Source organism: Kogia breviceps, chromosome 1 (genome assembly GCF_026419965.1).
Source record: "Kogia breviceps isolate mKogBre1 chromosome 1, mKogBre1 haplotype 1, whole genome shotgun sequence".
Classification (NCBI taxonomy): Eukaryota; Metazoa; Chordata; class Mammalia; order Artiodactyla; family Physeteridae; genus Kogia; species Kogia breviceps.
In genome coordinates, this window is record NC_081310.1 from 158,958,950 (window position 1) to 158,986,943 (window position 27,994).

At 44.3% G+C, this 27,994-nt stretch overlaps 1 protein-coding gene across 2 annotated transcripts in view; it reads left to right on the plus strand.

The window, feature by feature from the left end:
• The window catches only part of RAB3B (RAB3B, member RAS oncogene family), a 108,318-nt gene that overhangs the window by 41,826 nt on the left and 38,498 nt on the right, over positions 1-27,994 (plus strand). The window contains exons 1-2 of one of the 2 annotated variants that reach the window (XM_059064313.2): positions 2,065-2,242; positions 11,002-11,229. In XM_059064313.2, coding sequence (XP_058920296.1) covers positions 11,002-11,229 — 228 coding nt within the window. In that variant the 5' untranslated portion in view covers positions 2,065-2,242. Of the gene's footprint in view, positions 1-2,064; positions 2,243-11,001; positions 11,230-27,994 lie in introns of those variants that run through there. The other variant, XM_067007846.1, reaches the window with a different exon arrangement.

The following is a 27,994-nucleotide window of genomic DNA, read 5'->3' on the forward strand; positions in this document are numbered from 1 at the left end:
ATCTGTTCTCATATTGTCTCTCAACTCTAAAAGGATGGTTTTATGTGTTATCTCATTATTCTTGTGAAGAATGAATAATGATTATCATGACACCCATTTTGAAATAAGGAAACTAAGGCCTTATGGGAGAAAGGGAGTGAGGGAGCAGGCAGTGCAGGATATTTGATTTTAAGATCACAGAGGCACTAGTTCTGTGTGATTAAGAAGTTCAAGGTATGACCATGGGAGGTAATGTGAAGAGGAGACCAAGGACTGAGGGATCAGGAAACCACATGGCTACCGAAGGCACCAGGAAGATGGAAAGACAGGGCTAATGAGAATGACCATGAGCCAGGGGCTGAAATCTTCAATACATAGGAGCACTTGGAGGTCAATCATGTCCTTGGTGAGGAAAGGTGGAAGGTGGCATGGCTGGAGACCAAAGGAGAAGGAATTTTTGTACAAGGGTGGAAGTGGCAATGCCGACCCCACCTCCTGGTCCTGTGGTGCATGGGGAGTGAGAAAGTGAGAAGCCTTCCGGCAGAGGGTTACAGGAGGAGTCCTGGAGGAGGGTCAAGCTTTAACAAAGGTAAAGAAGTAACCTGGGGGCTTCCCTGGTGGCGCAGTGGTTGAGAATCCGCCTGCCGATGCAGGGGACTCGGGTTCGTGCCCGGGTTCGGGAAGATCCCACATGCCGCAGAGCGGCTGGGCCCATGAGCCATGGCCACTGAGCCTGCACACCCAGAGCTGGTGCTCCGCAACAGGAGAGGCCACAACAGTGAGAGGCCCGCATACCGCAAAAAAAAAAAGAAAAAAAAAAAAAAGAAGTAACCTGAGTACTCTCTGAAGAAGCAGAGGGTGTAGGAGAGTTTGTTGACAAAAGAACAGGATTCTAGAGGGCACAGTGGAAAGGGCTGCCAGGACGTGGACAGTGGGGAGATGAGTGAAAGGGAGTGGGTGAAGAAGCTCAGAACAGTTCAAGGATGAGTCTGAGGGAGAAGTCAGACAACCAGAGGGGCTGTTTATTGGATGGTTCCTCGGGCCATAGAGACAAATTGTAGATCAGGTCATAATGGAATGTGGGGAAAAATTGTTTTGGTATATGACTCAGGCCTCTAAGATTTTTTAAAACTGAATTATAGTTAATTATAGTTAATTATAGCTAATGTTGTGTTAGTTTCAACTGTACAGCAAAGTGATTCTGATATATATATATATATATATTCTTTTTCAAGACCTCTAAGATTTGAGAAGGGCGAAGAGTATGGGGAGGGATGATGATTCTAAACCAAAGCTGGCAGCTGGCTCCTGTGACCTCAGGAAGACTTGAAGTCCAGGTCCACTTGTGAGGGTGGGGTGCTGCTAATCACCACTTATACCTGCCTTCTCTGACAGAGTTGGGACTTCCTAACAACCAGGCAAGAACATTTTCTCAGTCCAGGCTACTGTTGGTAATTGGGAGCCATTGAAAATGTTTTGTTTCTGTTTGTTTCTTCAGGGTTGATGGTAACATGGTGACATTTAGAACAATCACTCAGGCTGCTGACATAGAGGATGAATTGGAGAGTGGAGGCAGGGAGACCCATTAGGAGGCTGTTGCATTAGTTCAGGCAAGAAGTGTTGAGGCCTGAACCAGGGCTAGAGCAGTGGAGATGGAGAAGAGGGGAAGGGATAGGATATGTTACGGAGGCGTCCTCACCAGGCTGATGGGATGTAGGGTGTGAAGGAGTGCATAGGGTAGAGAACAATGCCCAGGTTTCTGGCTTCATTTCCAGCTGTAGACAGCCGTCCAGATTCTGCCTCTCTATCCGGGGTCTTGTGAGGATGAAGCGGTGTAAGGACGACAGGGGAGTGCTTTAGAAATGGCAAAGCTACAAATCCATCATCATCTACATTATCATCGAAGCTCTCTGATCACCCTAGTTAAGTTCAGTGTATGGAATGAGGAGTGAGAATTAAGATAAATCACGATAGTCACCCAGATATTGGGGAGCTCCGGGCCCCAAGATACCTCGGATTTCCTACACCTGCCCAGAGCTGGGGGCCCGGCGAATAGGGACTCCGCCCCTGGGCGGGGCATGGGTGGGCCCTGGACGCGGTGGTGGCCCAGCCCCGCTGCAGCCCGAGCCTCAGCCCGAAGTCGCTGCGGTGGGGACCAGACCCGCCCCGCGAACCCACTGAGCCTTTTGCCGCCCGCCGCCAGGTCCAGCGGTTCCGCGGCGCTGCCAGGGAGCGAGCCTCTCGTCCTCACCCGGAGTCCCAGGTAAGGGGCGCGGCCCGGCAGCCCGCCCGGGGAGGATGTGGGACCGATTCCCGGCGCAGGGCGCTGGGGACAGTGAGTGGGCGTTGAGAAGGAGCACAGGGCAGCGGAGGGAACACCAGGGAGAAGGGGCCAGGCGAGGCCACTAAGGAGGGGCACCGCGGCAGTGAAGGGGCGCGTAGCCTGGGGAGGGGGCGCTGAGGAGGGTCTACCCGGGCTGTGAGGGCCGCAAGGAGAGCTCCAAAGGCAGGAGCAGAGGGACTGAGGGAACGAGAAGGAGGGCGCCGGGGCTGGGGAAAGGATGAGCGGCAATTGGAGCGCAGTGAGGGCTTGTTGAGGGGGAAACGGGGGTGGGGGTGGGGGGGAGAGGCAAGGAGGGAGCTGAGAGGGACAGTGAGGGAAGAGGGTACCAGTCAGCCGAGGGGCGGGGAAGGGGGTGCTGAAGCGAGAGGACCGAGAGGAACGAGGGAAGGGAGCGTGGAAGTGAAGAGCTAAGGGGAGGGGACTGGCCGGCGGGGGTCGTTTCGAGCTGAGAGGAGTGAGATGACGAGGGGAAGGGGCGCTGGGCAGGAAGGAGGTGCTGGGCCGGGAGAAGGTAAAGTGAGTGTGGTGTGGTGCCGGAGCCCAGGTGGGTCTAGGCAAGGGGGGTACCCTGAGTGCGGGAGAGGGATGGGGCTTGGAGGTGGGAAGCTTGGAAGAATGGGAAGGTGGGAGGCAAGGCTGGGTCTATCCAGGCTGCAGAGAAAGGGGGTGGGGAGCTGATGGAGGGAGAGAACCAAGGCCTTGGATATGGGCTGTGGGCACCTGAGTTCTGGCTAGGGGTGGCGCATGGAGAGGCACTGGAAGAGAGCAAGGGGTTGGCAGCCGGAAGTGGAGGAACTGTTGGGGAACTTGGAGAGTTTAGGCTGGTAGATGGGCTGGGTCATGGTGCAGAGGAAGCCAGGTGTGGGTTGTGGTGTGGGAGTGGGAAGATGATTGGGGCCCAGAGTGGAGTCCAAGGGCATCTAGCTGGTAGCTGTGTCTTAGATCCTCAGAAGGCTGAGGAGGGGGCACAGGCACTGGCCCCTGTTACACTGCTGCCTGGGGTCAGAGACAAGAAGAGAATCGTTGACAGAGAAATTCATCCACAGGCTGACTGTTCTGGAGTCCAAGTGTGGGAAGAGGTTTTAGGGAGGGAGGTGGCAGCTAATAGAGGTGTGGAGGGGAGTGGGAGAAGGACAGGGCCATCCATCCCAGCTTCTTGGAATCCAGATGGAAAAGGGTGGGGGATAGTAAAAGGAGTTGGATGTGTCTCTGTGTGTGTGTGTGTGTGTGTGTGTGTGTGTGTGTGTTTGCTCACCTGTTCTGAGCTTATAAAGGGAGGAAGACAATGGAAGTCCCTGAAAAGCCCTGTCTGTGGTACTGGGAAGCCCTGGTGCTGTGTTTGCCCTAGCAAAGACATTCTGCCAGAGGATGGTGGGTCAGGGAAGACTTCCTGGTCATGAAGGATTTAGCTAGCTGCAGAGGAAAGAATGTTCCTATCAGAGGAAACAGTATGGAAGCAGGCAAAAATATAAAATGTTCTTCAGTCCAAGAAATAAATCTCCAATTTCTTAAGGATTACAATATGAAGGGAGACACCAGCAACCTATAGAGGATGTTTAAGAAGGTTTCTCCTCGGGTTTCCCTGGTGGCACAGTGGTTGAGAGTCCGCCTGCCGATGTAGTGGGCGCGGGTTCGTGCCCCGGTCCGGGAAGATCCCACATGCCGCGGAGCGGCTGGGCCCGTGAGCCGTGGCCACTGAGCCTGTGCTCCGCAACGGGAGAGGCCACAACAGTGAGGCCCGCGTACCAAAAAAACAAAACAAAACAAAACAAAAAAAAGGTTTCTCCTCTAAGCTGGAACTCCTATGGTTTCTCTTCATCTCTCCAGAGTACAGCACAGGGCCTGGCACACAGTAGGTGCTCAATGAATGTTGATTGAATGACTAATTGAGCTGTGGCTGTGCTCCTGCCTCTCTCATGTACTGGTTTTAATTCTTCCAATAGTTTGCCCGGAAGTCACTTTATTAACTCATTTTATAGATAAGGAAACTGAGGCCCAGGGTGTGATCTGCCTAAGGTTACACAATTGCGTAGAGAACCAGGGCTCAGCCCAGGTGTCTGACTTTGTCCTTGTGCTCTTTCCTTCAAAAGAGAAGTTCATCCATTTACTTCTTCACTACATGTATTCAGTTGATCTCTTCTTGCTGGATTTTAAGGCTGTCTCCTCTTCCCTCTTTCCTGGCTGAAGTCAGGTTCTTCCTTAGATGCTTATCAGACCCAAAGTGTTGTTTGTTTTTCCGCACCAACCCTTGGAGGAGCTATTTCCTTCTTTCCCTCAGCCTGGGACCAGATATGACTTCCCTGGGCCTTCATCTGTATTGCTTGTCACGAAGACAGTGAGCTACCCAGCTCTGTCATTTATGTGACTGTCAAAAAAGAGAGAGAAGATATGATTGATGCTTATCTGACAAATGCAGTTCTGCAGACACCACATGTGCCTTGACCTGTCTGCTCAGATCTGCCTCAGGCAGCTGCCTGCTGGGGTGGTTTTTACTTCTCTTCCCAATGTCTGTGTAGCCCCTGCCCCCCTCTTGAGAAGATCCCCTTGTGGGCGTCCACATGAACCTGCCTTCCAACTGTACCTCTCAGCTCTCCCTGTTCTCATACCACCTTTTGGGAAAGCTATGCTGTGTGCACATAAACAAATGTTGACAGTACAGTATGGCAAGTGCTAGGAAAGAGATCTCAGGGTGCTGGGGATGCTTTTCTACTCACCCTAAAATTGTTGTAGTTTTTATTTTCCCTAAGCCCAGTCCACTCTGGGGGTAATCAGATGACAGAAGTTCTAGTAATGTTGCTCCAACTGACTTGCTGTATGACCTTTGACAAATCACTTCTCTTTGTGAAGCCTCAATTTTTTTTACCTGAAAATGAAGGGGAGTGGATCAGACCAGGAGCTGAAACTATTTTTTACTCTTGCCTTGCACCTGTGGCTGACATAGCTAATAAAGGCAGGCACTTTTCCAACTGATTCTACGCAAGGCCAGGTGTAGTTTTCTCCACACAGTGTAGTTATGAAGCACCCTTATATACATTTTCTTTTTAAAAAAATTTATTTATTTTTTATACAGCAGGTCCTTATTAGTTATGTATTTTATACATATTAGTGTATACATGTCAATCCCATCTCCCAATTCATCATGCCCCCCCCCTCCGCTTCCCCCCCTTGGTGTCTATACGTTTTTTCTCTACGTCTGTGTCTCTATTACTGCCTTGCAAGCCATCTGTAACATTTTTCTACATTCCACATATATGCGTTAATATACGGTGTTTATTTTTCTCTTTCTGACTTACTTCCACTCTGTTATGACCGTCTCTAGGTCCATCCACATCTCTACAAATGACCCAGTTTCATCCTTTTTATGGCTGAGTAATGTTCCATTGTATATATGTACCACATCTTCTTTATCCATTCATCTGTCGATGGGCATTTAGGTTGCTTCCATGACCTGGCTATTATAAATAGTGCTGCAGTGAACAGTGGGGTGCATGTGTCTTTTTGAATTATGGTTTTCTCTGGATATATGCCCAGTAGTGATATTGCTGTGTCATATGGTAATTCTATTTTTAGTTTTTTAAGGAACATCCATACTGTTCTCTATAGTGGCTGTATCAATGTATATTCCCACCAACAGTGCAAGAGGGGTCCCTTTTCTCCACACCCTCTCCAGCATTTGTTGTTTGTAGATTTTCTGATGATGCCCATTCTAACTGGTGTGAGGTGATACCTCATTATACTTCTGATTTGAATTTCTCTAATAGTTAGTGATGTTGAGCATCTTTTCATGTGCCTCTAGGCCATCTGTATGTCTTCTGTGGAGAAATGTCTAGTTAGGTCTTCTGCCCATTTTTTGATTGGGTTGTTTGTTTTTTTTAATATTGAGCTACATGAGCTCTTTCTATATTTTGGAGATTAATCCTTTGTCCATTGATTCGTTTGCAAATATTTTCTCCCATTCTGAGGGTTGTCTTTTTGTCTTGTTTATAGTTTCCTTTGCTGTGCAAAAGCTTTTAAGTTTCATTAGGTCCCTTTTGTTTATTTTGTTTTCATTTCCATTACTCTAGGAGGTGGGTCAAAAAAGATCTTGCTGTGATGTATGTCAAAGAGTGTTCTTCCTATGTTTTCCTCTAAGAGTTTTATAGTGTCCGGTCTTACATTTAGGTCTTTAATCCTTTTTTTTTTTTTTTCCGTATGTGGGCCTCTCACTGTTGTGGCCTCTCCTATTGTGGAGCACAGGCTCCGGACGCGCAGGCTCAGCAGCCATGGCTCACAGGCCCAGCTGCTCCACAGCATGTAGGATCTTCCCGGACTGGGGCACGAACCCATGTCCCCTGCATCGGCAGGCGGACTCTCAACCACTGCGCCACCAGGGAAGCCCTTTAATCCATTTTGAGTTTATTTTTGTGTATGGTGTTAGGGAGTGTTCTAATTTCATTCTTTTACATGGCTGTCCAGTTTTCCCAGCACCACTTATTGAAGAAATTGTCTTTTCTCCATTGTATATCCTTGTCTCCTTTGTCATAGATTTGTTGACCATAAGTGCGTGGGTTAACCTCTGGGCTTTCTATCCTGTTCCATTGATCTATATTTCTGTTTATGTGCTGGTACCATATTGTCTTGATTATTGTAGCTTTTTGGTATAGTCTGAAGTCAGGGAGTCTGATTCCTCCAGCTCTGTTTTTTTCCCTCAAGATTACTTTTGCTATTCGGGATCTTTTGTGTCTCCATACAAATAAGATTTTTTGTTCCATTTCTGTAAAAAATGCCATTGGTTATTTGATAGGGATTGCATTGAATCTGTAGATTGCTTTGGGTAGTACAGTCATTTTCACAATACTGATTCTTCCAATCCAAGAACATGGTATATCTCTCCATCTGTGTCATCTTTGATTTCTTTCATCAGTGTCTTATAGTTTTCTGAGTACAGGTCTTTTACCTCCTTAGGTAGGTTTATTCCTAGGTATTTTATTCTTTTTGTTGCAATGGTGAGTGGGGTTGTTTCCTTAATTTCTCTTTCTGATCTTTCATTGTTAGTGTATAGGAATGCAAGAGATTTCTGTGCATTAATTTTGTATCCTGCAACTTTACCAAATTCATTGATTAACTCTAGAAGTTTTCTGGTGGCATCTTTAGTATTCTCTATGTATAGTATCATGTCATCTGCAAACAGTGACAGTTTTACTTCTTCTTTTCCTACATTTTCTTATTTAAAAATCACAGCAGCCTTCTGCAGCATGTAATGTGATCATATCATAGATGAGGACATTGAAGCTCAGAGTTTAGGTGACTTGTCCAGGTTCATACATTGAGTTACTGGGAAAGCTGGGACCAGTAGCCAGGCTTTTTGTTATGATAAAGCTGTCACTCTAAAATCCCTTCTAATTCCAGTAATCTAAGAGTGCCAACAACTGCATCAGAAAAATGAAAACCAATAATACAACATTTACATCAATAATCTGGCACAAGGCAAATGTTCAATAAATGTTTACTGAAGGGAGTAACATGCCCAAGGATTTACTCTAGGTTCATTGTTGACAGGGTATATGGATGGATAAACCTCAGCTGAATCTAGAAGGAGAGACAGACAGTTAATTGTAAAACAGGCTCAAATTATAGAGCCCAGATCAGGGAGAGGGCACTTGAACAAGATTTGACTGTTCAAAGAAGTGAATTAAAAAATGAATTAAAGTGAATTAAAAAGCCAGTGAATTAATATTTATTGAGTACCTCCCATAGATCAAGAAACCATGCCAGATTATTTACATATGGTAACTGCTCACTCTATTGGTACCGGAGCTCAGTGAAGTAGGTGGTATTTTCTCTGTTGTAAGGTAAAATGCTGTGGCTTAGAGAGCTGATATGACTCACCCAAGAATTCAGCTGAAGAATAGAGCAGGAATTTTGACCTCTCCCATATTACTTCATGGTACTAGGTCTAGTCTCAGCTGTTAGTTGTGAGGCTTGGGCAAATCCTTATAATTTCTGGCCCTCAGTTCCCTTCTTGATCCAATGGGGATAGTGATCTTTGTCCTTCCAGTTTTTTGTTTTTTCTTTTTTTTTTTTTTTTTTTTTTTTTTTTTTGGTTTTTGTGGTACACGAACCTCTCACCGTTGTGGCCTCTCCCGTTGCGGAGCACAGGCTCCGGACGCACAGGCTCAGCGGCCATGGCTCACGGGCCCAGCCGCTCAGCGGCATGTGGGACCCTCCCGGACCGGGGCACGAACCCGCGTCCCCTGCATCGGCAGGCGGATTCTCAACCACTGCGCCACCAGGGAAGCCCCTATCCTTCCAGTTTTATCTCCCAGGTCTATCTAGAGGATAAAATAAGATAAAGGAAATTGAGGTAAGGATCAAATCTGTGTTTCAATAGAGTTATACTTTGACCAGGGGTTCCATTTCTAGGAATCTCTCCTAAGGAAATAAATGGGAAAGAGAGCAAATATGTAAAGAAATGGTCACTGCAACTTAATTTTTATGATTAAGAACAGAAAAATAAATATATGACTTTAAACAATTGGTCATATGACACAACCACAGGATGGAATAAAGTGTAGTCAACTGAAATCATATTTACGAAGAATTTTTAAAGTCTCAGTATATGATATAATGTTAAGTGAAAAGGAACAGGATACAAAACTAATTATCTCAGCTATTAAAATATACATGGAAGATATAGACTAGAATGTATTGTATGTTATCATATATATATATATATATATATATATATATATATATATACATATAAAGTATGAACAGACCTCTGTGCTTATATATGCAAAGACTATCTTTGAAAGGTACATAAATCGTTAACATGTTTGCCTCTGGGGAGAGGAACTAGAGACTGGGCATCAGGGGTGGAAGCAACACTTACTTTTCACTGTAAACCTTTAAGTTCCATATTACCTACTTTTTATGCTAGAAGTTAAGAAAATAATGCAAATTGCAGATGGTGATAAAGTAATACTTGCAAATAGTAAACTTTGTCTGAATTATTTTCAGTGTGTGTATTACCCTTTTTTTATTTTTTATTTTTTTTATTTTTTATTTTTTGGCGGTACAAGGGCCTCTCACTGTTGTGGCCTCTCCCATTGCGGAGCACAGGATCCGGACGCGCAGGCTCAGCGGCCATGGCTCACAGGCCTAGCCGCTCCACGGCATGTGTGATCCTCCTGGACCGGGGCACGAACCAGTGTCCCCTGCATTGGCAGGCTGATTCTCAACCACTGCGCCACCAGGGAAGCCCCCTTTTTAAAAAAATACTAATTACTGGTTTATTGTAAAAGTGTAAAGGATACAACTCAGGAACAGCCAGATGGAAGAGATGCATAGGGCAGGGTAGGGGGGAAGGGTGTCTTGGAGCTTGCAGGGTCTCTCCTAGCACATCAACGTGATCACCAACCTGGAAGATCTCCACACCGCTTTGGTTAGGGTTTTTTATGAAGATTTCATTTCTGTAGGCTTGATTGATTAAGTCATTGGCCTTTAGTCATCAACTTAATCTCCAGTCCTTCTCCCCTCCCCAGAGGTTAGGGGGTGGTACTGAAAGTTCCAACCCTCTAATCATGTGGTTGGTGCCTCTGGCAACCAGTGCCCACTCTGAGGCTGTCCTGGAGCCCCAGCCACCAGGCATCTCATCAGCGCACAACAAGACACTTATCATTTGCACTTCCAGAGGTTGCAAAGGTTTCAGGAGCTCTGCCTGGAACCAGGAACCCAGACCAAATACATGTCTTTTATTATATCACAATATCACAGTGCTCAATAAATGGGAACTGTTATATGGTTATTGTCACCATCATATCTCTCATGGGAAATAACGAGTACTCGACAAATATTTGCTGGTAATATTAAGGCCTAGGTTTACTACAGTGTATTACCTTTTAAATTAAATAATAAGGTATAATTTCAAAATAGATGACAATCTGGTGCGTGAAAAAATAAAGGAGGAAATAAACTTCAAATGTTAACAGTGGCAGTTTCTGAGTGGATGCCATGTCTGGTAATTTAAAATTTTCTGTTTTACATTCTTGTGTTTTTTTCTAATGTTTTGTAATGGATATATCTTTCAAAGGAGAGATTTTCTGTTTTAAACAAACAAAGACGACTAGCAGCAGAGTGGAGGATGGTATGAGGTCGTTGTGATTGCTTCCCTTGTTTTGACTTGCTCTTTTGGCCTTTTTTCTTTTTTTTTTTTTTTTCCAAACTCAGCTTAGGAGCTACCCTTACAGGAGCCTCTCCTTGCCCACCATGCCTCCAGGTTGGGTTAGGTGCTTCTTATGGGCTTCCTCAGCCAAGGCTTCCCTCTGTCTTATCACTTATCCACTGCTTTGTTACTCTGTGTTTATGAGTTTTTTACTCTAATCTGTGGCCACTCAGAGGTCGGACACCATGTCTGATTCATACTTGTATTCCTTGTGCCCAGCACAGGGCTTGACCCAGAACAATGTGTTCAGTAAATATTTGTTGAAGGAATGAATAGGAGGAGCTGGGCTCCACCCCAATCCTGAGACAACATTTGGGGCAGGTGCAGTGAGGGGGTGACTCTGAGTAGTGTGTATTTCCTCTGTGATGTTGGGGTGTGGAGTGAGTGTATGCAGGGCGGTGTGACCATTAAGAGTTAGGTGATCCAGGGTGATACTGGAGGTGTGTTCCTAAGTGACCACAGGTCTCTCCTGCAGATGGCTTCAGTGACTGATGGTAAAGCCGGAGTCAAAGATGCTTCTGACCAGAATTTTGACTACATGTTCAAACTGCTCATCATCGGCAACAGCAGTGTTGGCAAAACATCCTTCCTCTTTCGCTATGCTGACGACACCTTCACCCCAGCCTTCGTCAGCACCGTGGGTATTGACTTTAAGGTGAAGACAGTCTACCGCCACGAGAAGCGAGTGAAGCTGCAGATTTGGGTGAGTCCTGGGCATCTTGGGCAGAAGTGTCCCAAGAGCTGACTCGTTTGCTGGTACAAAGGCTGGGAGGTGGGGCCAGTTTACAACTTCTGGGTTTTATGACATTAGGCACCAGTGCTATTGTGTATCTGGTCCCTGGCCTATCCCTTGTTGGTTTTATACAGTTTTGCTCTCCTCTGGGAACTCAGTTGCTTCTGCTGCTTAACTGTCCAAAAGGTTTTATCCTGGCTTATATTGATGAGTAACCAAGAATCTGGGCTTTGGAGTTATAGACCTGGATTCAGATTTCAGTTCTGCCAGTAACTAGTCATGGAACCTTGACTAAATTACTTAACCTCTCTGGGCCACGCTTTCCTCTTTGGAGATTATAATAGCATCTATGTCATAGTGTTGTTGGGTGCTTAACATAGTTCCCGGAACATAATAAATGCCCAATAAATGTTAGCTACTGTATCCATAATCTATTACTCTGTAATCACTTCAAAACTTGATGGCTTAAAACAACAATAATAATTCATTAACACACAGTTGCTGTGGATCAAATATTTGGGAGTGGCTTGGTTTCTGGCTTGTGGTCTCTTATGAGGTTGCTGCCAGATGTTGGCTTAGGTTATAGTCATCTGAAGGCTTGAGTGGGCCTGGAGGATTCCCTTCCAAGGTGGCTTACTCACATGTCTGGCACTGGCTTTAGCAAGAGGCCTTCATTCCTTTCCATGTGGATCTTTCCACAGATCTGCTTCACTCCACAGAGTGTCTTCATGGCATCTCCTAGGGCGAGAGATCCAAGAAACCAAACAGGAAGTGGCAGTGTCTCTTATTAGAGTATTCTGTTGGTCGCTGATTCAGTGTAGGAGGAAACTACACAAGGGTATGAATCCTGGGAAGTGGGGATCATTGGAGACTATCTTGGAAATTGGCCACCACAGCTACTATTATTGGTATTTACCAGTGGTACTAATAAAATTTATATGTATTTGAGATGATATAGCAACATGTACATCATATACTTTTCTATATTTAATTAGCACTGGGATTGGAAATTTTAGAAATTTGTGATTTAAAGTATTCAAAACATATATTATCAGTCCACTCAACATTAATACATTGTACGTATATGTTATTAGTATAGTCTGTATACAGTACTTTTCTTTTTACAAATTATTTCCATGTGTTAATACTGTCTCACAATCAACCCCATGGGACAGATATTCAGAGAGTAATTAATTTGCCTTAGGTTGACCATTCAGCTACAAAATGGGATTCCAACTCAAATCTTCCGATTCTAAAGTATGTGCTCTTTCCTCTACACTGTGCACATTAGGTCTTATAGAGCCCATATTTTCATTTGTGATCATGTTAAGTATTACTTTATATAGAGATAAAAGTTCATTTTATTTAGCCTCTATTAAAAGCATTGAGGAATCAAACCATTAGAAATGCAAGAAGCTACGCATTCCATTTAGTTCATTGGTTCTAGAAGTGTGGTCTCCAGATCAGCAACGTCAGCATCACTGGGAATTTGTTAGAAATGCATAATCTCAGGTCCCTCCTCAGATCCAAAGAATCAGAAACTCTGGGGTACAGCCCAACAATCTGTGTTGTAACAAGTCTTCCAGGTGGTTTTGAGGTTGGCTAAAATTAAAGAACCACTGATCTAGTTTAACTACCTCATGGTGAGAATCAATAAGCATTTATTAAGTACCTGTTCTGTGCCCAGTGCTTCCATTTATGTAGTCTGACATCCTCCCTGCAGCCAGTGCACAGAGGGGGCTGAAAGCAAGGGATATTTGGAGCATGGTGAGCAATACAGTGAAAATGGATCAAGGCTGTGAAAGAGCAGGGAGGGGTTGCTGAGAGAGAAATTTGCTGGAGAGGCTGTCAGGTGGAGGCTTGGGAGTCAGGGAGACCTTGGACAACAAATAGAATGTTTTTGAAATGGGCCAGAGGGTACATGTCTGATTATTCCTTAGGGCACTGAAGAAACTTACTAGAGTTTATTCTTGTCTTTGTATATAAAATAAATGTTTACTAATATTTACCATATGGATTGACATTCATTTTATCTCCACATTTGGTGCTCACAGATCCTACACTCAAAAAATCTTCAGGTGGGAGGAGATACTCTGCCCTTTAAGGGGTTGGCAGTAGTGGCTCCCTCACTCTTTTATTCATTTTCGACCCTTTGTGAGCTTTTGCAGTTTTCTTGTGCTTAGTTAAGTGGATTTATTGACTGTACTACCTCATTTTAACTAAATGAACCCCCATTATGGATATGTGGATTTAAAAGAGTCCTACCAAGAAACCTTTGATTGAAGACTATATTAATTATAGTAAGCCTAAGTGAGCACAGAAAATGGCTAGACTCATATCTCCCTGACACCTAGCACAAGTTCATTGTCAGCCATGTTTTGAGGTAAAATCAATGACAATTTAATTAGATCTGACATAGTCAATCACACTGCTTTTGGTAAAAAAAAAGTTAGCAAAGGGTTTTGTGTGTGTGTGTGTGTGTGTGTGTGTGTGTGTGTATGTGTACGTGCATGCATGCTTTTCTGTAGCAAAAAATAAAAATTTTCTGTACTGTTCATATATGCATTAAAACAAACATTTAAATATTATTTGTCATTTTAATGTATTTTAATATCATTTGTGTACAGAAGTAGGTATAATATATATGTATATGTAATCTAAGTAAATATACAAATACTGTGAGTGCTGTGCCTACATTTTTCTTACAGGGGTATGAATTTGGAGACTACTACCATGGGCATCGGGGAGCATAGAAGGGTTTTAACAAAGTCAGATTTTCATTTTTGAAAGATTTCTGGCTTCAGTTTGGGAGGGTAGATGGATATGAGGCAAAGAAACTAGTGGTTTGGGTAGGTTATAAGGGCCTGAACTAAATGTATCAGTCTGCTCAGGCTACCATAATAAAATAGCACAGACTAGTTGGCTTAAACAACAGACATTAATTTTCTCACAGTTCTGGAGACTGGAAGTCCAAGATCAAGGTGCCAGCAGGTGTTGATGTCTGGTGAGAGCTCTCCTATTGGGTTGCATATGGCTGGCTTCTTGCTGTGTGCTCACACAGCCTTTCCTTGGTGCTCACAATGGAGAGGAGTGAGCGAGCTCTCTGGAGTGTCTTCTTCCAAGAACACTAATCCTATCAGATCAAGGCCCCACCCTTATGACCTCAATTAACCTCAATTACTTCCTTCAAGTCCCCATTTCCAAATATAACCACACTGGGGGGTAGGGCATCAACACATGAATTTTGGGAGGCCACAAACATTCGGTACATAACACTGAGAAAGTGATAAAATGACATAAGTGATGGAAATGAGGAGAGAGAATTAAGATTAAAATTTACAGAATTTGATGATTAATTAATTGTATAGGGAGAGGGAGGAACACATATCTTTTTCTTTTTTTGTGGTACTTTTTTTTTTTTTTTTGCGGTACGCGGGCCTCTCACTGTTGTGGTCTCTCCCGTTGCGGAGCACAGGCTCTGGACGCGCGCAGGCTCAGCGGCATGTGGGATCTTCCTGGACCAGGGCACGAACCCGTTTCCCCTGCATCGGCAGGTGGACTCTCAACCACTGCGCCACCAGGGAAGCCCCCACGTATCTTCTTATACACATCTATTTATACATATTTACTTCTCTGAGAGTTCTGTGATTTTTTAAAATTGTGTGAGCTTTGGTAAGTCACTTTACTTCTATGAATAGTTAATATTCTCAACTGTAAATGTCTCACAGGTTTGTCGAGGGAGGGGCTGTATGATAACATAGTATTGTGCCTGGCACATAGTAGGAATACAATAAATGTTAGGTTCTGTCCTTTCTCTCCTCCTGATCTTCATGCAAATGGTAAGTGGGTTCCCTCACAGGGTTTCCCACCTGTGATTCCAGAAGTGCTGGAACAGCAGCATCCAGGGATTCACTAGCACTGTATGAAGTGTTCAAATAAATTTTTCAAGCTCATTTGATCTCTCCCAGGGGATTTCAAAGAAGTCATTGTCAGGTTGGAAGCTGGAGAGGGAAGAAGAGGAGATTATGAGCATCACTGAGCAGGACCATTCACAAAAGGAGTTTCTGTCATCTCTGGGGGATCATGAGGGTATTGGTAGTGCCTTGTTCCCCAGGGTCCCTTGCCATATAGGTCCCTGAGAGTCTCTGTGTCCAGAGAGGTTAATTATTGTATAATAGAGAAGAGAATCTTAGTGGGGAGGTGAGGGTAGGGGACAAACCTCATTAATAGAGAGTGAGAGCATGCACAGGTGTGGAGGGAGGGAGAATTGGTAACTCCACAGCAACACACTTGACTAGAGGCCACTTACTGCTTGGGTGCTTGTTGCCAAGCAACTCCTGGAGACACGTGGGAAGAGAAGAGTGGGAGAGGGCCTTCCACTACCTCCATGTGGGGCCCATTGCAGGGGCTATTGGGTCTGGTGCTGGCCAAGGGAAGGATCCAGGGGTCTGTGGGATGACTGAGCTGACCCACCACTGTGGAGTCCTGCATTCCAGTCCTGGCTCTCCCTGAAGTTCAGCCATTGTGTGATCTGGAATAACCCCTCCCCTCCATGGACCTATTTGGACCTATTTCCCCAACTATCAAAAGGAGAAAATAATCCTTGTTCTTCTTGCCTCATGGGATGTTGTGAAGTTCAAGGGAGGATATGGAAAGGAAAGCCCAAGAACTATGAAGTTTTGAGTAGATCAGAAGGACTATGGATATTGTGAACCATGTGAATTCTTCCTGCATGTGCTTTAAATCATTCTTTGTGTCTTCCACCTTCCCTCTGACCCAGGGAGGCAGTTATCTCCTTAAAGAATGGGTGGTTGAGCCCAGAGATGTCAAGTTACTTGTGCAGAGCCAAACAGTAAACTTCATTCTTTTATTCATTCAATAGACATTCATCTGGTACTCCCTCTGTGCCAGGCATTGTGCTAGCAGTGGGGAAACGCCCTTCCTGCTCTCCTGGAGTTAACGCTGTAGCAGGAAAGATAGATACTAAGTACATGGGTGAAAAATATCTAATTTCATCTGTGGTAAAGTCCGTGAAGGAAAAAAATATAGACTTGTTTCAAACTCAAGCACTGAGACACAGAACTCAGGAATCGCTGAACTGTGACTTAGGTCTCATCCCCCGCATGCAGCTGCGTTCAGGCTCAATTCTATTCACAATTTAAAAGGCTGATGATTTTCACCACACCAGCTCACTCCAGGCCTGGTCTCTGTCAGGGGACGTGGTGGCAGGGGCCTCCACTGTGGAAGGAGAGAATGTCCTTCTCGCTCCCACCAGGGAGGCTTTTTTTGGTGACCTTCTCGTCAAGAAGACTTTAAAGATAGGAGTGTCTCATGTGTCCGGGGTTACTTGTATAGAGACTGCGGAATGGACTGGCTGGTCTAACATTTTTCTATCAAGAGTTTGAGAACTCTGTGTTTTGTGAAGGATTTAAAGGCCACTGTCCTCACTCCTGGGCTTGTCCTGGTATTGCTGTTGTCCATCCTCTATTTTTCTCTGCAACTCCCTCTTCTGAAACCCTCAGTCACTACAGTGCTTGCATGTACCTCCATTATTCTAATTGTTTTGTTGTGTTGGTGATGATTTTTTTTTTTTTTGCCACACCATGAGTCTTGCAGGATCTCCGTGTCTGACCAGGGATTGAATCCAAGCCCATGGCAGTGAAAACGCGGAGTCCTAACCATTGGACTGCCAGGGAATTCCCTTTGGTGATGATTTTGAAAAGACAATGTGTATAAAGCACCAGCGTAGTCTTTGGAATGGAGTAAACACTAAACAAATAGTAGTTTTTATTAAAGTTCTAGGGAGATCAAGAAATGATACTCCTTGTCTTCCCCCCTTAAGTCTGGAACCAATTGAGAGATAGATACAAGAGTCAGAGAGATGGGGAGTAATGTGACAGCCTTCTTAGTGATAAAACTAGGATGAAGCACATGGCCCAAGTCTTCAGGGAATTGGAGCTGGCTAATACTTCACTCTGAAGTCAGATAGACATACAGACCCAATCACAGGCCCACATGAGTGGCTAGCTGCCACTAACTCCTACAACATGCTCCCAGGGTCAAAGTCCATGTGGCCCAGACTTACTAATGTTTAAGGCTTGAAACATTCCACCTAGGTCTACAGTAGAAGCCTTGATCTCCATGGACAGTCTTCTTCATGGAGGGGGAAAGGAGGGTCCTTCCTCCAACAGCTCTTTTTATAATTAAAGAAGTGGAAGTAAGCATTCGCTCCAAAGAGAGGTTGGGCAGAATGATGAAATCTGGGAAAAATAGGAGGAGTCTTAGGGGGTTTCATGGAAATCCTAAATTCCATAGTGTGGAGAGTGACTCCCTACATAACCAGGAGCTGAGAACAATAAGACTAGGGTGAGATAGGCTGTTGGTAGTCAGTTAGTTTCTTTCACTCACTAGCCAACCACCCACATAGCTGCCTTGATGACATTTAGGTTACCACATGGCTTTGGAGTCACTTATAAATATTAAAACGTGAATATCAAATCTGGGAATGTCAAAGACCTATATCTTAGGACCAACAATATAAGAGTATAATAAAATGTAATGGAGCTTAGGAATGTGGGGAAAGGCCATACCAGAAACCCAGACTAAGGAGGACTGTGGCTCTTGAGCAGTCATTTAACAAATATTTACTATGCCAGACAATGGGGCTAGAGAAGTTAATATGAATATGACACATTCTCTGCTCTCCAGGAACTGGTGAGAATGAATTTACCTCTGAGCTCCAAAAATGAAGTAAAATGAGTAGCGTAATTCTCTTGTTCTGTTAAGGGAAGCAAACTGGGACATCAAGAGAGATTGACTTTTCCCTTATATATTTAAGAATATATAATAATGGATTATTATACATGATTGGTCAGCTGTTTAATGGGCATCTGCATTTGTTTCCTATTGCCTCTCTGACACATTGCCATAAATTTAAAACAGCATGGCTTAAAACAGCATGTGTTTATTATCTTATAGATCTGGAGGTCAGAAGTTCAAAACGGATGTCACTGGGTTAAAAATCAAGGTGTTGGCAGATTTGTGTTCCTTCTGGGGGCAAGGGGAGAATGCATTAACTTGCCTTTTCCAGCTGCTAGAGGCTGACTGCATGCCTTTGCTCAGGGCCCTTTCCTCCATCTTCAAAGCCAGCGGTGTAAATTCTGTCAACTTCTCTCTCTCTCTGACCTTCCTGCCTTTCTCTGATAAGAACCCATATGATTACCTTGGGCTCTTCTGAGTGATCCAGGATAATCTTCCCATCTCAAAACCTTAATTTAATGACATTTGCAAAGTCCTTTTTGCCATGCAAGGTAACATATTCATAGGTTCTGGGGATTAAGACATGGATATCTTTGGGGGACCATTATTCTGACTACCACAGCATCCATTAATAGCATGGAAATTATCTAATATAAATTCTCCCCATTTTTCAAGGCTCTAACTCAGGTTCCCTCTTCTCTAATGACAGACTCCTCTGCTAACTCCCTGAAACAGGTACTGTCTGTGTCTTAGGCTAAGACTACCTGCTGAGAATGCCTGTCGTCTTCTTAGGTGCCAACAAACCTGTAAGCTTAGAGCTTATCACATCTCAGTCTCATTTTAGACACGAGGAGGCTGAGGTCCAGAGAGAGATAGGACTTAACTAAGGGCTCATTCCAAAACTCCTTATGCCACCTTCAGGAAGTTGAAATCTGGCCACCAGAACATAATGGGGACCCAGAGAGACCGATGGGCAGCATAGAAGAGACCAGAGGCTGAACAGGAACATGAGGGCTGTGACAGGTCCCTGTGGCTCCAGGAATATGGAAACACTTGCTGAGTACAACATTCTGTACTTAGCTCTTACAGTATTCAGAATTGATTTTTCTAGGCAGCAAGTTTCCTGGTGTGGCTGCAGAGACATGTTGACACTTTCATCTTCCCAAAGCCAGTAGGAATCAGCTGCTGGGGAGGTTTAATCTGATTTTTAAAATCACAACAAAGACTATGGGAGGTCAAATCAGAATCGCAGGCATAGTCCGCCTTTGTAATTTGCAAATGAATTAACCAGCAATCCTGACTGGCTATTCAAGGGGCCTCCACACTTTGGGGCCACCACTGCCTTCCCTCCACCCAAATTGGTGTGGGGGAAAAAGAAATTTGCACATTCATTCATTCAATAAAAATGTGTCACATGCCTATTAGGTGCCACGCACTGTCATCATAGGGCAAATAAACAGCTACAATACAACATAAGTGATATAAAGGGATGAAGAAAGTGCTGTGGGAACACAGGGAAAGGAGCTGCTGCCTCTACCTAGAAAAGTTATTTTCCGCTTCACAAAAGAGGGGGCGTTTGAACTGGGTGTTGGCAAATGAGTAAGAGTATTTCAGGTTAACGTTGGGGAAGATCTTTACAAGCAAAAGAAAAGACAGGCACAAAATCACAGTTGCTTTCAAGGACCCATTTTTTGCCTGACTGTGGTAGGCTCTGCAGGGATTGTTGAGACAACATCCCTACCTCTAAGGGGGCGCTCAAGTAGTAAGAGAGATATAGCATGTACACAAATAGCATCGATGCTACAGATATGAATGATGCCTTGAGAGAGGTACAGAAAGTTTTGAGGAGTTCAGAGAGGGAGTGCTCCCTCTAAGCTTGAGAGCAACAGAAAGGGCTCCATGGAGGAGGTGGCTTTATGGTAATGAAAGTTGGCTCTAGCATGTAATAACATCCTCAGAGGCTCTCCGTCTCATTCATCCAGCTCTGTGGTCCAGGCTGATCTCAGTTTTTGACTCAGCGGCAGTGTGCTGACATCCCTGCAATTATTTGTATGTTCAAGAAGCAATGCAGCGGCTTCCCTGGTGGCGCAATGGTTGAGAGTCCGCCTGCCGATGCAGGGGACACGGGTTCGTGCCGTGGTCTGGGAAGATCCCACATGCTGCGGAGCGGCTAGGCCCGTGAGCCGTGGCCGCTGAGCCTGCGTGTCCGGAGCCTGTGCTCTGCAACGAGAGAGGCCACAACAGTGAGAGGCCCGCGTACCACACACACACACAAAAGAAGCAATGCAGCATGTTGTCAGGAGCGCAGCCTTTGGAGCAAGCCAAACCTGTGCTCCAAACCCACTTCTGCCACTGTCACCTTGTTCAAGTCCCATTATCTCCCTGTACTTCACTTTCGTCTTTCTAAAATGAAGATAATTTTAGTAACAACCACATGGTGTTGTTGAGAGAATAATACAAGATAATCCTTAGCCTAGTGGCTGGTACATAGTAAATAATGCTTAATTGGTAGCCTTTATTCTTAATAACTCTGTTACTCTCAAGGGTTGATTTGTGGCAACTGGGAGTCTGGATGTGATCTGAGCTAGACTCTGCATCCTTTTTAGGAGCATCCACCCGAATTCTTTCTCTGAGTCTTGAGCTGAGTCTGCAGTGGTTGATGGCTGACCCCTTTGGCAGAGCCCTGCCCTGTTGGCACATGCTGCTTAGCTGGGGATAGAAAATGATTCAGAAAACCATAAAGAGCTCAGATGTGTGGTGCTGAGTGAATGCAGTAGAATTCCAAGAAGAAAGAGTTCAGCTTTGGGTAGAGTGGGTAAGAAAGGCCTCTGGGAGGAAGGTGGGGGGCATTTCAGGGTAAGGCAAGAGAGGAGGGTGTAATAGAGACATTCCAACCAAGGGGAGGGGGTCGACGTAGGCTGAGATGGGGCAGACTTTAAGGGATAGGGTGAGTTGCTATGTGCTTTGTACGATGGTCTTTCTGTGAGATGACTGGACTCCTCCCTTATCTCCCAGCCACAGCTCCTGCCTCTGCTCCACATCCCGTGTGCAGAAGCCATTCCAGCCACAACAAACTTCTATGCGTTTGTTAGTTTAGTTACTCATTCATTCAGCAATATTTACATTGTGTGCACCAAGCATTGTTCTAGGTGCTACAGACACAACAGTGAAAGTAACAAATGGAATCCCCTATCCCACATTCCCCTAGATTTAAGGGGGAGACTGGCAATAAATAAGTAAATACATAGTATGTTCTGTGATGTTAAGCACTCTGGAGGAAAATATAGCAGGATAAGGGGGATAGGATAGGATAGGAGGGCTGTTTATAAATTTAATCAAGGTGGTCATGGTGAACTTCACTGAGCAAGACACTTTTCAATAAAATCCTGAAGGACGTGTGGGATATTTGGAGGAAGAGGATTCCAGGCAGAAGGAAAGGCAAGTGCAGAAGCCCTGAGGCAGGGGTATGCCTGGGACATTCCAGGGATAGTAGGAGCCCGGTGGGGCTGGAGCAGGGGAGTGGTCAGAGATGAGTCTGGAGTTAGTGGGAGGGCCAGACTGTGTAGGGCCTTGGAGTCCTTTGTAAAGACTTTTGGTTTTTTAACCCAAAAAGTATAATTGATATACAAAAAACTATACATATTTAATGTATATAATTTGATGGGTTTGGACACATGCATATACCTGTGAAACCATCACCACAATCAAGATAATAGACTTATTTATCAACTCCAAAAGTTTCCTTGTGTCCCCTCACCCTCTCTTTTTTTTTTAGTAGTAAGAACTATTAACGTGAGATTTACCCTCTTAACAAATTTTTAAGTGCACGGTACAGTTTTTTTAACTATAGGCATTACGTTGTACAGCAGATCTCTAGAACTGCATCTTTTTAAAAAAAATTTATTTTATTTTTGGCTGCGTTGGGTCTTCATTGCTGCACGCAGGCTTTCTCTAGTTGTGGCGTGCAGGCTTCTCACTGCAGTGGCTTCTCTTGTTGCGGAGCACGGGCTCTTAGGTGTGTGGGCTTTAGTAGTTGTGGCACGTGGGCTCAGTAGCTGTGGCTCGCAGACTCTAGAGTACAGGCTCAGTAGTTGTGGCCTGTGAGCTTATTTGCTCTGTGGCATGTGGGATCTTCCCAGACCTGCATTGGCAGGCAGATTGTTAACCACTGCACCACCAGGGAAGTCCGAACTTGCATCTTGTGTAACTGAAACTTTATACCAATTGATCGATTCCTCATTTCCCCTCCCCTCAGTCCCTGGAAACCACTGTTCTATTTTCTGCTTTTATTTGACTATTTTAGATATCTCATATAAATAGAATCATGCAGTATTTGTCCTTCTGTGATTGGCTTATTTCACTTAGGTTAATGTCTTCAAGGTTCATCCATGTTGTTACAAATGGCAGAATTTCCTTTTTTAAGGCTGAATAATATTCCATTGTATGTTTATACCACATTTTCTTTTTTTTTTATATACCACATTTTCTTTATCCATTCATCTATCAGTGGACATTTGGGTTGTTTCCATATCTCAGCTATTGTGAATAATGCTGCAGTGGACTTGGGATTGCATATATCTCTTTGAGGTTCTTATTTCAGTTCTTATGGGTACATACCTAGAAGCAGAATTGCTGGATTGTATGGTAGGTCTATCAAAGGACTTGAATAGACATTTCTCCAAAGAAACATACAAAAGAGCCAACAAGTATATGAAAAATGCTCAGCATCGCTAATCATTAAGGAAATGAAAATCAAAACCAGGAGATATTTCCTCATACCTATTAGGATGGCTATTATAAAATTAAAAAGATAATAACTGTTGACAAAGACTGGAGAAATTGGAGCCCTTGTACGCTGTTGGTGGGAATGTAAAATGGTGCAGCCACTATGGAAAACAGTATGGAGTTTCCTCAAAAAAGTATTTGAAGGCTTTGGGTTTTACTCAGGATGAGACAGGAGGGTTTTGAGCAGTGGAATTACATGATCTGACTTATATTTTTTAAAATAAACTTTATTTTTTGATAATTTTAGAATTATAGAAAATTTCCAGTGATAGTACAGAGAGTTCCCATATATCCTTCACCCAATTTCCCTAAGATTAACATCTTATATAACCATAGTGCATTTGTCAAAAGTAAGAAATTAAAATTGGTACAGTTTTATTAACTAAGCTATAGACTTTATCTGAATTTCACTAGTTTTTCAACTAATGTTCTTTTACAGTTTCAGGATCCAATCCATGTTGCATTTAATAACATTTTAAAAATTGAGATATAATTCATATATCATAAAATTCACCCTTTAAAAATATACAGTTCAGTGAGTTTTAGTATTCACAAAATTGTGCAACCATCATTACTAATTCCAGAACATTTTAGTGTCTTACATTTTAATATTTAACAGGATTGCTCTGAGGCAGACTTACGTCTATTTCAAGAATAAATTCTAAACCGACAAAGGGCAGAAGCCGGCAGGATCAGTTAGGATTTGTAATAATCCAGGCTGGGAATGATGGTGGCTTGAAGTAGGGGAGTAGCAGTGGTGGTAGTGAAGGAGGTCTGTGGTGGTAGTGAGAGTGTGTATACACTGAAAATATTGTTAACAGGATTTGCAGATGAATTGGATGTGGGAGAGAAGGAAGGGGAGGAGTCAAGGATGATCCCAAATGTTTGGGCTAAGCAACCAGAAGGTTAACGATTCCTCTGACTGAGATATGGAAGACTTCAGGGAAAGCAGGATTTGGGGAGACAATTGGGGACTGAGTTTTGGTTATGCTAAACTTTAGATGCCTATTAGATAACCAAGTAGAGGTACAGAATAGGCTGTTGGATAAATGAATCTGCAGATCAGGGCAGAGGCCCTGGCTGGAGATATAAATTAGCAAGTCATTAGCATAGAGGTGGTATTTAAAAGAAGCCAACAAGATCAACAAGGGAAGGAGTGAAGATAGAAATATTCTAAGGATGGAGACCAGGGACATTCCAATATGAAGATGTTGCAAAGATGAAGAAGAATCACAGAGGAGATTGAAAAAGAGCAACTGAAAAGGAAATGTGTGGGGCCTTTGCAGCCAAACAGAGAGAGAGTTTTCCAGAGGGAGAAAAGATAACTGTGTCCAATGCTGCTGCTTAGTCTATATGAGGACTGAGACTTGACCACTGGATCTAGCAGCAGGGAGTTCATTGGTAACCTTGATGTGACCTGTTTTGGTGGAGTAGTGGGGATGAAAGCCTCTTAAGAGTGGGAGAAGAGAAACTGGAGACACCAAGTGTACCTAGCCCTTTCGAGGATTTTTGCTCTTTGGAAAAAGAGACCACTGAATGGTAGCTGAAGGTGAAGGGGGATGTGAGTCAGAAGAGGTTTTTGGTTTTTGTTTTTTAAGTTGGGAGAAGTAGCTGCGTGTTTGTGTGCTGGCGGAACAATCCAATAGAGATCAACAAACCAAGCAACCGACAAAGAAACAACACAAAACTGACACTATAGGAGGGAGAAGAGTTTCTGGGACAATATCCTTGACTTGGTGAGAGGAGATGGAATCACAAGCAGAGCGTGAGTCCTTGCTAGGAGCACAGACTGTGCATCCATATTAACACGGCAGAGCACAGAAGGAGTGGCCACAGGTGCAGCTAGGGGCTACGTGGGCTGGTGGGAGTTCTCTTGGATACAGTTTTTTGGTGGAATAGGAAGCAAGGTCTTCAGCTGAGAGAGGTTGGGGGAGGGGCGCAGAGATTCAAAGAGAGAGGAGGAAGGTGGGAGAGTGAATAGACTAGGGAAATAAAATGTGATTGCTGATTGGCATTAAGGCTCCACTTGAAATTAGGGATCATAAATTTAAATTTATGAATTTGAAGCATGGTTGTGTGTTTTTCTCCGACCATGTTTTGCTCTGTGGATGCAGTCATAGAATAGGCAGCGAGCTGGCTCTAATGAAAGTATTGTTTTGCTGAATGACTATGACAAAGCAATAGAGAGCCAAGAGAGTCAGGGGTGGGTGTGGGAAGCCATTGTCATAATTGCCCATAGAATTAAGGCTGGGCAGAGAAGAGGTGATGACGTAAGGACAGTAAAAAGATGATAGAGATTTAAGACTCATGCAGCTGGGAATCTAGAAAGAATGAGCTAGAAAGATCCTAGCGATCTGAGAGTGGGAGGTTGAAGTTCCTATTGGTACTGACAAGGTGCAGGGCATCATTGTGAGTGAGTGGCTGAGGTAGGGGTGGAGATCAGCATCACCAGAGGAGAGGAATTTGAGGGAACGAGAGTTCAAGATGTGGGAAGGCTCACCTCTGTGGCTATGAAATCACCAAGAATTATGGAGATAGTAACAGTGAAGCAGGAGCTGTTCACTGGTCAGTAGAGGGATGAGTGGGTGGCATAATCTCATGATGTGAGATCCAAAGCTGGAGGCCGTTTTGGTTTTTGAAGGAGGGAAAGAGAATGATCTGCAGGCAGGGGTGAAAAGCAATAACATGTATCCCACTTTCTGGCCCAGAGATTCAAAGGTGGTGAGAGAGGAGCAACCATCAATTTGGAGGCTTTGGGAGAAGCCGTGTCCTCGAGGAGAACCAGGTTTCAATCACAGCAGGGAGGTGAAGAAAACACCCAGACCAGAGGTTGAGGAAAATGAGATTTTCATGATGACCCACTGTGGGTTTCAGAAGGCCCAGGGAAAGGTTTCAGTGGGGAGAGGAGAAGATAGGATTAGAAAAGATGATGTACAGAGCTGCATGGGAATCAGAGTCCAGTAATTAGGGATGGCCTGGGAGATTTGGGCTTCTTACCATTCCTCACACGAATAGAAGGATAAAAGGTGCAATAAACCATATTGTAATGCAAACAGATGGCACCAAGGCAGACAGTGGTTGTGTGGGGTCATGAGAGGAGGGATAAGGGCCTTGCTTCCTCTTTTTTTTTTTTTAATGAGTTAAAAAAAATATATTTTGGCTGTACCACCCAGCAAGTGAGATTAGTTCTCCAACCAGGGATTGAACCGCCACCCCCTGCATTGGAAGCGCAGAGTCTTAACCACTGGACTGCCAGGGCAGTCCTGGGCCTTGCTTCCTCTTAATCCCTGCTTTTAGAGGCCCAGAGGCTGGCAGAGCTGCCATTCTTACTCAGAATGCCTCCCTCTCCATTTCACACATCTGTAATTATTGTGGCAATAATCAGCAACCACCATTTATGTAAAATATCCTCACCAGTAAAATGGGGCTAATAATACCTCCCGCAGGGTTCATGTGAGCTGACAGTGGCACTGGCTAGTGGCCAGCACTGTGCTGAGTGCTTTTAGCAACTCATGTCATCCTTACAACAACCTTGTGAGCTAGATATTGTTATTATCCTTATTTTACAGATAAGTAAACTGAGGTCAGGAGGAGTTAGGTAGCTTACTTAAGTTCATACAAATAGTAAGTGGTAGAGTCCAGATTTTAATCTAGGTATATTTGACTTCAAAACCCATGTATGCCCCATGCCCTGTACCCCACCCTCCTTGTTATATCTTTACATACATAAGGACTTGGGTGCTCAGAAAGCACTCAATAGATGGTGAAAATGTTAAGAGTTATAATTATTGGGCAGCAACTATATATTGTACAGGTATTTTACATGCCTTTTTTTTTTTCTTTAAGTCATTGCAATGATGGTGCACAAAACAGATGAGAAAACTAAGACTCAAAAGTTAAGGAACTTGACCAGATATTATCAAAATTAGTAAATCGCACAACTGGGAATTCAAAATTAAGGCTGTCTGCCGCCAGAACTTGTGTCCTATTTACAGTCATCTGCCTTCCCCATTCTTCCCATTGCCCTGTGATGCCCCAGGGACCTCACAGGTGGTTGAGAGTCAGTGTCACAGCTGTAACTTGGAATTGCGTCTCCAAGGAAACACCCTCAGAAAGGGATGGGTTATCTGTTGCAAACTATCTCCTGTTAACTTTCTAGCTCCCCTCCCTTTCTACCAGCCCTCCTCTCTCTCCAACCCCTACAGCTTCACAGGTGATTCTAATGGGCATCACTGATATACAGGTATGCCATTAAGTGGTTTGACGCTCAATGTAGTGCTCTATGAGGAGCTGCTGCTCGTTCTGGCAGAGTGGGAGGAGGGGTGGGGGCTTCCTTAGTTGTGGTAGAAGTAAAATGAAAACATGGCACCGGCCATGTGACAAGTTATGATGTCTCTGAATCTCTGTTTCCTCAGCTGTAAAATAGGAATAACATTAATGGCTACTTCTTAGTAGTGCAGTACAGATTAAAAAGACAATATAAGGAAAGGACCTAGCACGGTGCCTGTAACATATTAGGTGCTCAATAAACTTGCCCACAGTCGTACAGTGAGTGGTAGAGCAGGATAACTTCATGAATGTGCTATTGTGCTGTACTGTTGTGATTGGTCTTGGTTACTGCCATCTTTGAGATTGAAGCCATGACATTTACAGGGTAGAGTTCATCAGCAGAGAAATTAGATATGAGCCATGGACGTTTTACTCCCATTTTCAGTGGGGGATGGAGAGAACAACAGTGCTCTGCCCCTGAATATGCCCAGTTACCTTCAAAGGCAAGAGATTCTCCTAGCTTGCTTGGGTCCTGCCTGATGTGCTGCTAAGGGCAGGGGCAGGAGTCGGGCAGGCCACTCGACTGAGGATTTATAATTCCTTGCTTCTGCAGACTCCCCTTTCCCCCACACCATGACCCAGCACCATTGCCCCACACCTTGGGCTGCCAGGTGACAACTGGAAACTCTTATCCTCTCTGTACACCTGTGCTTCTCACCTTCCTCTGTGAAGACTGTCAAATCTGTGTTAATGACGCAGAGGCTCTGAGCTCAGGCCCGGAGTGGAGGTGGAGGAGAGGGGAGATGATGGGAGGTCAAGTCCAAGGAGGTGGAGGTGTCTATGCTCCCTCTCTTGAGCACCCCAACCACTGCCACCAGCTTAAAACTGAGGCTCCTCCTTTATTCTTCTCAGCTCTTGTCCT